Raw genomic sequence first — 12,248 nt, 5'->3', positions numbered from 1 at the left:
TGAGTCCAAATGTGAGATTTTTGGATCCAACCACGGTGTCTTTGTGAGACGCAGAGTAGGCAAACAGATGATCTCTGCATGTGTTTTCCCACTGTGAAGCACAGAGGAGGTGGTGTGGGGGCGCTTTGCTGATGACACTGTCAGTGATTTATTTAGAATCCAAGGCATACTTAACCACAATGGCTACCACAGTATTCTGCAGCGACACGCCATCCCATCTGATTTGCGCTTACTGGGACTATCATTTGTTTTTCAACAGGACACTGACCCATAACACACCTCCAGGTTGTGTAAGGGTTATGTGACCAAGAAGGAGACTGAAGGACTGCTGCATCAGATGACCTGGCCTCCACAATCACCCGACCTTAACCTAATTGAGGGTTTGGGATGAGTTGGACCACAGAGTGAAGGAAAAGCAGCCAACAAGTGCTCAGCATATGTGGGAACTCCTTCAAGACTATTGGAAAGCATTCCAGGTGAATCTGGTTGAGAGAATGCCAAGAGTGTGCAAAGCTTTCATCAAGGTAAAGGGTGGCTACTTTGAAGAATCTAAAATCTAAAATATATTTTGAATTGTTTTACACTTTTTTTGGTTACTGCATGATTCCATATGTGTTATTTTGTCGTTTTGATGTTGTCACTATTATTCTACAATGTAGAAAATTGTAAAAAATAAAATAAACAAAACCCTTGAATGAATAGGTGTGTCCAATCATTTGACGGGTACTGTATCTAGCCAGACCTCGCCCTGTTTCCACTGAAATTGTCCAAGATGGTCTAGCTTGATAAACATTGCAGACAATTCGAATTGGTTCTAGCTTTTCAGACTTCCTGCTAGTTTGACATGAGCAAAAGTTATCCTTCTAAAATGTAGCATTTTTTATCAGAGATGTTTTAGTCAAAATGCTATTTTACAATCAGAATCAGAATGACTGTTCTAGACGTTTTTGTGTTTGTAACGGTCACTAGACCTAATGGCTGAGAACTCAATGAATGCATGCTACCAGTAACTATATCCTTGCACATCACTGACATGCTTGTCTCTCCTGATGTGGAGGCTTACACTAGTAAATGCCTCGTATAACTTTAATCAGTTATTTGGACTAAAACAACTGATTGTTGTGCCAACCCGAGTGTGTACTGACAATAAATCAACTTTGGATTTGATTATTTTATCAGACCAAGGGAACGTCTGTCAGTCAGGAGTCTTGGTTTCAGTGATCATATCGTAACCTACTGTACCCGTAAGAAATGCAAAAGTCGACTTGAGCCAGGTAATAACTACATGAAAGTACCCGTCTATGAAACAATATTCAAAGGAACGTTTTGTAGAAGTGGTTGGAATTTTGGTTTGGTCTCATGCACTAAACTGTGATGATGTTGATCAAGGTCAGGAAAATGGATCGCTTTCGAGATCTTAGACCTCATAAGGAAAAGGGATCGCTACCTGGCCAGATTCAGAAGGACAAATCTACAACAAGATGATGATTGTTATATTAACTGTAGAAACCAGGCAAGATACGAAATGGATAAGGCCAAATCCCAACATTACATAGACACTGTTAATGACAACTTACATCAGCCTCGTTAACTGTGGAACATTTTGAAGGACATTGGCTCAACATCTCCCCCTAAGATAAAATCCTGTAGTATTGGCCTGGATATTGATGCTGTTTTATGTTATGACCAGGCAAAGGTTGTAAATTATTTTACCACATTCTTTACCACTATAGCCTCATTTCTGGTTAAGAAGTTACCAACCTTGTCTGGACACTATGGCCAGTCTTTCATTAACCACTTTTACCATAGAAAATCATAAATGATTTGTTTGAGTTGTGCATGGTAACAGAGGACAAAGTATCCAATCTAATATGCTTAATGAGCACAAACAAAGCAACTGGGCTCGATAACCTTACTGCAAGATTCATAAAGCATAGTGCATGTGTCACTGCTAAAATCATGACACATATTGTAAACCTTTCTATTAGTCGTGGTACATTTCCCAAGGATCTCAAAACTGTCCACTCCACAAGAAGAGCAGTAAAACAAACGTAGGAAACTACAGGCCCGTGTCAATCCTCAGCACTTTATCCAACGTTGTTAAGAGGTTCGTTTTTAATGAACTTGAGGGATACCTTCTCGAGCACAAACTTCTTCATGATCGCCAATCTGGCTTTAGAACAGCTCCACTGTAACTTGCCTTATCCACGTTTTTGACCACATCAAGCAGGAAAGTGAGAAGGGGAACTATACAGGTATGGTCATGTTAGTCTTGCAGAAAGCTTTTGACATTGTGGACCATGATATTCTCCTGATGAAACTGAAATGTGTGGGTCTAAATGATGTAGCAGTGAATTGGTTTAGGTCTTATCTGACCAACAGAACATACGAGTGTAATGTTGGTGATGTTCTGTCAATATCCTGTGGAGCACCGCAGGGATCAATTTTAGGGCCACTCTTATTTCTTATGCAGTATATGTTAATGTTATGCCAGATACAGTAAAGTGCAAACTCCTGCTTTATGCTGATGATTCAGCCATACTGGTATCAGGGAAAGATATAGTTTACATAGAGGAGACCCTGAGTAAGGAATTGCATTTTGTTAGAGATTGGTTAACTGACAACAAATTGTCGCTACATTTGGGAAAAACTGAGTTGATTTTGTTTGGAACAAAATGTAGATTGCTTAGGGCTGACAAGATAAAGGTAAACTGTGCAGGCAATGAGATTGTATCTCAAACAAGTGTAACTTATCTTGCTGTGTCCCTAGATCAATCCCTTTCTGGAGACCTGATTGCTGCTAAATTTCTTTCTGAAATGGTGACCAAATTGACATGTTTATATCGTAACACCAGATCAAGAAAGTCAAGAAACTTCTTGTCTCAACCTTGATTCAGTGCCGTTCTCATTATGCCTGCTCTGCTTGGTATAGTGGGCTATCAAAAAAGAGAATGCAGGTCATGCAAAATAATGCTATCAAGTATATGCTGAATGTCTCCCCTAGGACACACACAGGAGTTCCGGGAGGTGGGCTTGTTGCCTTTGGAGTCGAGAGTGGACCAACTTAAACTTAATCACATGTTAGACATCATAAATGATCGTGCCCCAGGTTATTTGAAAAAACACATTGATATGCTCTATAACTAACACAGTTACAATACCAGAGCTAGTGTTATGTCTTGTAAAATACCATGTTTTTCCATACATGGATTTGTCTATGGAATAGCCTCCCCCTGGAGACTAAGCAAAGCAAAAGTAGAAATTGCTTTAAACAGTAGGCAAAGGTTTCCATTTGGACAATGTTATCTAAGTAAGAGAAACCATTCCACTGCCCTTGTGCCCCCTACTGCTGGTCAGGTGTATTTATTTGAATGATACTGTACTGTAGGTATGATGTGCAATGAATAGATTGTTGTGAAATGAATATGGTTGATTTTTAAGGTTAGGGAGAAGTGCTGCAAATAGTGCCACTTTTTAGAATGTACAAATAAATTAATGTTTTTATGGTTGTTTGTCATTTTGTCTGGCCTTTTAATCATTGTGTGTTATTGTTTTTACCATCAAGGACCACTTGGGAAATAAGCATTTAAATAATACTTTCAAGTGGCTCCACATTGTACAACATTTAAAAAAAGTAACATCCTCTCACTGTCAACTGTGTTTATTTTCAGCCAACTTAACGTGTAAATATTTGTATGAACATAACAAGATTCAACAACTGAGACAAACTGAACAAGTTCCACAGACATGTAACTAAGAGAAATGGAATAATGTGTCCCTAAACAAAGGGGGTTCAAAATAAAAAGTAACAGTCAGTATCTGGTGTGGTCCTCATGGACTGCACCAGATTTGCCAGTTCTTGCTGTGAGATGTTACCCCACTCTTCCACCAAGGCACCTGCAAGTTCCCGGACATTTCTGGGGTAATGACCCTAGCCCTCAACCTCTGATCCAACAGGTCCCAGATGTGCTCAATGGAATTGAGATCCGGGCTCTTCGCTGGCCATGGCAGAACACTGACATTCCTGTCTTGCAGGAAATCAAGCACAGAACGAGCAGTATGGCTGGTGGCATTGTCATGCTGAGGGGTCATGTCAGGATGAGCCTGCAGGAAGGGTACCACATGAGGGAGGAGGATGTCTTCCCTGTAACGCATAGCGTTGAGATTGCCTGCAATGACAACAAGCTCAGTCCGATGATGCTGTGACACACCGCTCCAGACCATGACGGACCCTCCACCTCCAAATCAATCTCACTCCAGAATACAGGCCTCGGTGTAACGCTCATTCCTTCGACGATAAATACGAATCCGACCATCAGAGAATCCGACCATGAGACAAAACCGCGACTCATCAATGAAGAGTACTTTTTGCCAGTCCTGTCTGGTGGGTTTGTGCCCATAGGCGACGTTGTAGCCAGTGATGTCTGGTGAGGACCAGCCTTGCAAGATGCCTACAAGCCCTCAGTCCAGCCTCTCAGCCTATTGCGGACAGTCTGATCACTGATGGAGGGAATGTGCGTTCCTGGTGTAACTCGGGCAGTTGTTGTTGCCATCCTGTACCTGTCCTGCAGGTGTGATGTTCTCATGTACCGATCCTGTGCAGGTGTTGTTACACGTGGTCTGCCACTGAGAGGATGATCAGCTGTCCGCCCTGTCTCCCTGTAGCGCTGTCTTAGGCGTCTCACAGTACGGACATTGCAATTTATTGCCTTGGCTACATCTGCAGTCCTCATGCCTTCTTGCAGCATGCCTAAGGCACTTTCATGCAGATGAGCAGCAAACCTGGGCATCCTTCTTTTGGTGTTTTTCAGAGTCAGTAGAAGGCCTCTTTAGTGTCCTAAGTTTTCATAACTGTGACCTTAATTGCCTACCATCTGTAAGCTGTTAGTGTCTTAACGACTGTTCCACAGGTGCATGTTCATTAGTTGTTTATGGTTCATTGAACAAGCATGGGAAACAGTGTTTAAACCCTTTACAATGAAGATCTGTGAAGTTATTTGGATTTTTACTAATTATATTTGGAAGACTGGGTAAGGGTCGAATAAGGGACGTTTCTTTTTTTGCTGAGTTAATATGTCTGTTACCCAAAATAAATTCAATTCAAAGGACAATTGGGCTAGGGGCGGGGCTGGGGGCGGGGCTAGGGGGTACAATATCACATTACACAAGGACCTTAAGGGGCTTAAGGAGCATACACACATTTATCATTCTAACAGGTTTTTTAGTTGGCAGGGTATTTACATTTCCCAAAATAAATGAAATTCATACTGTCATTTTGCAGTACACCAGCGGTTAAGCATGTTGGGCCAGTAACTGAAAGGTCACCGGTTCAAGTCCCAGTGCAGACTAGATGAAAAATGTGTTGTGCCCTTGAGCAAGGCACTTAACCCTAATAGCTCCTGTAAGTTATCTGATAAATTACAAAAAATGTACACAGCCACCTGGTTTACTTGTTAGCATGAGACTTCACCATGTGAAGAGGAAGAAGGAATATGTTTTTTTTTTACAAAGAAATATGTTGCAATATGTTGATGATGACCATAGTCACGACAACTTGCTAAATACCAACAGGATGTGGTTTCTAAATAATTCTGTATCATTCTATGTCAACATTACAGTGTTTCTACACTTCAGAATAAAACCTTATTTGAACCAAATATAAATTGTTTCTTAGCTACATATGAGGTTCTGCTATCACAACTGCATATGTAGCCAATACATTTGACAATGACTACAAAATATTACGCACCTGCCAACCTCCTTGCACATTTTTATTTATCTACTTTATGAACATTCAGTAGCACATGTAATCACCCCACAACAGAATAGCTGTTGGACTGGTCTGGTGCATCACAGAATTTATGGAGGGCGCAGCAATAACTTGTGGCAGGAGACCTATAGACCGATCCGTGTCCCATGGGCTATAAACAGTGCCTCCATGTATGCAGTTAACCTCTTGAATGTCAACTCTCTGAAATTGGGGAGGCATGTGGTTCTGGTACCTGTTCCAACCAACATGTTTGCTTATAAATCGATCTGTGGACAACGTACATTGATCGAAAGCCCTAGTTTGCCCCGTCCAATATCCCAGTGGGAAATCTGACCCCAGTTTGAAACAGAAGACACTTTCTGTTTGTCGCAGAAGGACAACATGAGATGAACGTTGAGTTCTGTCAGAGGTTCACTGAGGTGGGGGAAGAAGTTTTGAAACGAGACATTTGGAAAAAATTAACATTTTCTCAACACTAACCACAGAAATATGTTTTTTTTTTACATAAGGAAGGTTACATCTAGTTAGTTGTTTTTATAAATGGACTGTTTCTAAATCTAGAAAGCATATAAGTAATTTCAAGCCTTATACATAGACTTTTGTAGAATAGGAAATACATCCTCAAAATTGAGCACACCTCAACAATTTATAACTATTTTTTACCAGAAAGGAGGGATTGTAATCTTTCTGGCAGTATAAGCATGGCTAGTTATTGCTTATGGCCCTCTCATGACATATCATTTCTTTTGGAGTACATCTATTTAGGAGGAAATCAACATTTTAGCCATTATCATTCAAGCGGTTATTAACTGCTGCTGTGGTCTACTGTACCTTCTGAATAGCATCCCTGAAAGGATAAACCGGCCAATCAGCTTTCAGGACATTCAGGTCAGAAAATAAATACATCTCTAACATTAAATATGAACTTTCATGTGGGGATAGTGTGTATGTACTTCTTAGTGTGTATGTACTTCTTAGTGTGTATGTACTTCTTAGTGTGTATGTACTTCTTAGTGTGTATGTACTTCTTAGTGTGTATGTACTTCTTAGTGTGTATGTACTTCTTAGTGTGTATGTACTTCTTAGTGTGTATGTACTTCTCACAACCACCATAAAGAGGATATGCATAGCAATGCATAGGGCCTCAATGTAAGTCTACATACGATTCAAATAAAATCATATTTAAAAGAATGGACAGGGCCAAGGATATTATGGATCATAATCAGTACTTGCTGCAATGGTATATGACTTGCAGATGATATCTCTACTTCTACTTCCCCAAATGTCTCTTTTAAAAGGGCTAACATTTGAATTGAAAAGACACCTGTCCTTTCTGGTTGAAGAAACACTTCAAGGAAGACATCAGTTTCTCTCTTCTGAATTTGGTGAGGGTCTTTACGATTTTACGAAGAACTTTTAACTATTGTCTTAAAAAAGAGAGACATAATATCAACATGGTTATGCCTCAAAAAGGTATAAATTATAAGGGCCGGGATTCAATCCAATCACGTATTTGGACAATGTATCATTTAAAAGTCATTTCTGATTGAGCCGACAGGAATGTGGTCTCTGCCAACACAGAAACATTACCTTTAAAATGTGCATTGCAGACAAAGCGCGATCAGATTAAATCCTGGCCTAAAATGTTCTAATTTGTTGTTGGCAAAAAAACATTGTAGTATTTAAATAATAATTATATCTATATCCTACATGAATCTGTAACGCTGTGGGTTCTCCTGAGTAATACACTTTTTGATATAATTCTGTTTTATAGGAAGAACTGCAGTAGAAGGCCAAAAGACCACCACGATCTTCGATCCATCATCATGGGAGTCGTAACTGTGTCTGTTCTTGCCTGTCTCCTCCTCACCCTTCTGGGAACTGGAGCCCTCCGCCACGATCCTCATTGTAAGTGACAGCCAATCCCATTTGAATCCAGTTTATTTTGAATGTCTTTTTTTTCCTCTCTTCTATTTGCTGTTCTAAGTGATTAGTAGTAGTTAGGTTTCAAGCTTGCAGGAATTTAAAATAAAAAGTACATTCTCTGCAGATATCTGTCCAAGTGGATATACTGGACCAGACAGTGCAATACCCCATTGCTACAGAATGGTTCATAAACAAATGGGATGGCAGCAAGCACTGGTAAGTGTCCCACCTGCAGCGAATCTAATCAACACTTCCATTTACAGTGATGGTGGAAAAGAGAATATTAAATAACTTAAACTTCCAATTAATATAACCTTATTTTTATTACACTGACACTAACTTACAGGCAGCTCAGTGGCAAGTAACATTCTGCATTTCATATTACAGTAGACCTACTGCAATATAAATATACGGGCTGTCAGAATCAATCAGTTAACTCATTTGAACTTTTTGTAATTTTTATGCACTAAAGTTTTAATTGTGATTCAATCATATTGTTTGAAAGTGTTCGAAATACAGTGAAAACATCCAAAATACAGAATCTATACAGCGAAGAAATGCTACTGTATTCGTAATGAATGGATTCATTAAATTAATCGAGGAGGGGGGGTGTATTTAACAGTATTTTACTGTACTTACCAGGGATTAGTACAAGCAAACCTAAAAGTGTCAATGTGTTTTCCAATGAAACGAACCATTTATTTGGAATGTTTTCCTTGTTTTCAAAAGTTGTTTTCATCTATTTCATCCATCTTTTTATGTTATTCATGTTGTGCTTCTGCAATACTCAGGCTGCGACTACACAGGCAGCGCAATTCTGATATGTTTCCACTAATTTGTCTTTTGACCAATCAGATCACTGCTGAAAAAGATCTGATGTGCAAAAATCTTATGTGATTGGTTAAAACACCAATTAGTGGGGGAAAAAAAGATGGAGGCTGAGACATTTCACTGTTGATAATACCCCAAATTACCATATAAATTAGTTTTCCGTCCGTGTACCACTACTGATCAAATGTCTACAAAGTCAAGGCTTGTAAAATAAATCAATAAAATATGGATGTTTCTTCATAAAGGATTACTGCAAGAGAGATAGGGGCACCCTTGCTGCTGTCCACAGCGTTGAAGAATACCAGCTTCTCCTTTCCATGGTGAAGCAGACCCAGAGTATCTCTGCTTACGCCTGGGTAGGACTGAATGATCTGGATCAGGTAAAACAATCCTTAACACTCATGTAAGCACTTACTAAGGTCTTATTTCACATCTCTTTAATTTGGGCAGTTGATAAGTTACTACTGCCCTTCACTAAGATGTTGATAACCTTGAAATGTTCTCCCTGACAGGAAGGGAATTATGTGTGGACTGATGGGTCATCCGTGAATTGGTTCTGGTCCGAAAGTGCCAAAGCTCAGCAGTGGGGAGAAGAAGACTGTGTGGCACTGAACTCTTATGCAGGTCAGTAAACTTTAAATTGGATGTGTGACACTTATGCCGGGATCCCAATCCGTATTGACAATGCGCCTTTTAAAGGCAACGTTCCCGCATTCACGGAGATCGCATTCAAGGTAAACACTGCAGATGTCTGCTCAATTGGAAATTACCTTTAAATGTCAAGCGTGCTACAATGCAGTTCCGTTTGAAGCCTGGCCTGAAGCATAGGGACCCTATATGAAGGACTGAACAATCAAATACATAGTAAGAAGTGCATAAACACGGTCAAACTTCACAGTAACATATCATATGATATTTGTAATTTTCCATATTTGTCGCATTGATTGAAGCGCTGTTGTCATTACTCTGTTGCCTTCCACCGAGACTAACATGGACATTGTCCTCTACAGGGGCTGAGGGCTTCGATGACATCAAGTGTGACAGTAGCTGTACCTTTGTCTGCATGAGAATTGCTACGGGTGGAGTAGCCTAAGATGGCAGAGGAGTCCAACACCATCCACACAGAGTGCGAGCGTAAAGGGAATTCGCCAACATACTCTGATTTTATTTTCTGCTATCGCACGTAAAGTCCTTTGCGTTGATTGAGGACCGATTGAATACTTGATGACAATATGATAAAAAGTGATCTAATGGCAATTACACTATTTTCGGTTGCCATTGTCAATTGTTAAAGTTATTGTCAGGTTGATTCTACAATTGCATTTTCTCTCATGTTCTCTGTATGTTACTAGCCTTAAGCTACCAACCATCGAGGCACCCAAGGTTTATCCACAAACAAATGGTTCAATCCCCTCACTAACTCAAAACCGACCATTATCTAAGAACACAAACATGATAATGCTGAATGTACAGGGGAAATTAGTCTCAGCACATTTTTAATGGTTTGACTCTTATATGGAATATTGAAAGAATTGTTGGAATGTGCCATCCTGATTATCCCTCAATGCTTCAATGCCTCTTTGAATAAAACCTTTCAGCTTCACCCATTCTCAGGCATGGTCAATCTATTTTACATATCGTTTTCTATGTGATAACTTGATTGATAGGTGTCTGGTACCTTGTACCATGCGTGAGACATCAAGGAGGTGATACTAACATCACATGGCAGTCGGTGCCCTTTGAGATGAGAGAGGAAGATATTTTTTTTAATGAGCGTGGCCTTATTTCTATTACACCACATTGGATGACTGACATTCATATTCCATTCACCCAGTTCAATGCAACATTGATAGATTTAGCCTAATAGTCACATGATACTCGAATTTCCCCTATAACCATCATGAGGTTGCTACAACGTAGTCTATGAACGAACGATTACAACGTAGGTGCACTCAGGTCCAGAGAAAGATTTGAGGTGACAGACAGACCATGACATATTCAATACCACCTTGCACATTCCTGCCTGTATCTAGCTGATCTAGGGTGTAATCATTAGTTCAATTGGACAAATTCAGGTATGTTTATACCCGTTTCCGTTTTCTTCCGTTTCAATTTGAATTCCAACAGAATCGTCGGAATGGATCCATCCCTGATCACAAGCAGACAGTTCACTTTTATAACAAGATACAAACAGCTTGTTGTTTTCCTTCTCTCCCCTCTTCCCTTCACTTGCAGACTTCAATGCACAACACATCAGCTGTCTGTGACCAGGCGGGAAACAACCCCCGTTCCAAGCCAAACCTTCCTATCATACAGCTACACACAGCCCACATCGTTGTCACCATTTTAGCTAAAGTAACGTCATAGTCAACATACCGTAGCTAATGGAACTAACATGTTAGCTAGTAAACCCGCTACAGTCACGCAGTACAGTCAGTAAGCAAATAGCAGTTACACCGGCGGGCCCCTGTAGGCAATAAATTAGAAAAACTAAACTAACTAGTTACCATGACTTGGAAGAGTTCCAGTTTTGGATAGTCACAGCGAGCTAGCTAACATGGTATCCCTCTCTGTTTGATTAGGCTAAACTATCTAACTGCCTTTGCTACCTATGTAAATAACATTTAAAGTAATTAAAAAATATATTTAGCTAGCTCTCTATCTCGTCACTCCTTCATTTTTAAAAGAAATTGTTCGAAATGGTTCAACTATTGTCTTTCTCTCTCTTTGAGTCAACCACTCACCACATTTTATTCACTGCAGTGTTAGTTATCTGTAGCGTATGCTTTCAATACTAGATTCATTCTCTGATCTTTTCATTGGTTGGACAACATGTCAGTTCATGCTGTAAGAGCTCTGATAGGTTGGAGGATGTCCTATGGAAGTTTTTATAATTACTGTGGAAGTCTATGGAAGGTGTGAGAACCATGAGCCTCAGGTTTTGTATTGAATCAATGTACCCAGAGGAGGACGGAAGCTAGCTGTCCTCCGGTTACACCACGGTGCTTCCCTACAGAGTGCTGCACAAACAATGTGTTTGAATTATTTATTTTGTGATGTGAATATATTTAGTATAGTTTTATCTAAAAAAGGATAACTTATTTATTTTTATGAAATCCTCTGAGGATTCTCCACTGGATGACATATAGCGTCTTGCTGTAGTTGAGACCGGTTTGCTCACTCACCAACGTGTACAGCTCACCACGCTAACTTCATTCAATAACTTAGCACAAAACCATATACATAGAAACAACAGTGTAAAGTGAAGCATATTTTCCAAAGTGAACTTTCCAGACACATTTATTGGGCTGATAACATTACTCAAACACAGTGTAAGACCATTGTAAGCAATAAAACAGGCTTCAGCTCAGAACTGCTTCCACAATTCAAAGTGAACCAAGCGTTTGAAGGTCCATTGCAGCCAGTGTTAATCTCAATATCAAATCATTTCTGGATAACAATTAAGTACCTTACTGTGATTTATTTTCAATTAAAATGGCCAAAAATAAACAAAAAATAGCTTCTTAGCAAAGGGCAATTTCTCAAGCAAGAATTTTGCTAGACCTGTCTGGGATTGGTCTGATTGGAGAGGGGAAAAACAGACAATTATCTGTTATTGTCTGAGAGGTTTGGAACTCTTTTGGTCTATTAACTAATTTACTGCATGGTGATGTCACCAGGAAGGCCAAAACTCCATCCAACCAAAACAGGCTGACATTTC

The 12,248-nt window shown here is 39.8% G+C and overlaps 1 protein-coding gene across 1 annotated transcript; it reads left to right on the top strand.

Moving 5' to 3' along the window:
- Positions 1–7,063: 7,063 nt before the first annotated feature.
- LOC112223389 (alpha-N-acetylgalactosamine-specific lectin) lies at positions 7,064–10,130 on the top strand. Its single transcript, XM_024386389.1, has 6 exons — positions 7,064–7,155; positions 7,545–7,678; positions 7,821–7,912; positions 8,773–8,907; positions 9,040–9,151; positions 9,538–10,130. The coding sequence occupies exons 2-6, from the start codon at positions 7,597–7,599 to the stop codon at positions 9,618–9,620; spliced, it is 504 nt and encodes a 167-aa protein (XP_024242157.1). The 5' UTR covers positions 7,064–7,155; positions 7,545–7,596; the 3' UTR covers positions 9,621–10,130.
- Positions 10,131–12,248: the final 2,118 nt, after the last annotated feature.

Source organism: Oncorhynchus tshawytscha, linkage group LG24 (genome assembly GCF_018296145.1).
Source record: "Oncorhynchus tshawytscha isolate Ot180627B linkage group LG24, Otsh_v2.0, whole genome shotgun sequence".
NCBI classification, from domain to species: Eukaryota; Metazoa; Chordata; class Actinopteri; order Salmoniformes; family Salmonidae; genus Oncorhynchus; species Oncorhynchus tshawytscha.
The sequence above is the reverse complement of the archived record's forward strand: the minus strand, read 5'-3'. Positions and strand labels throughout refer to the sequence as shown.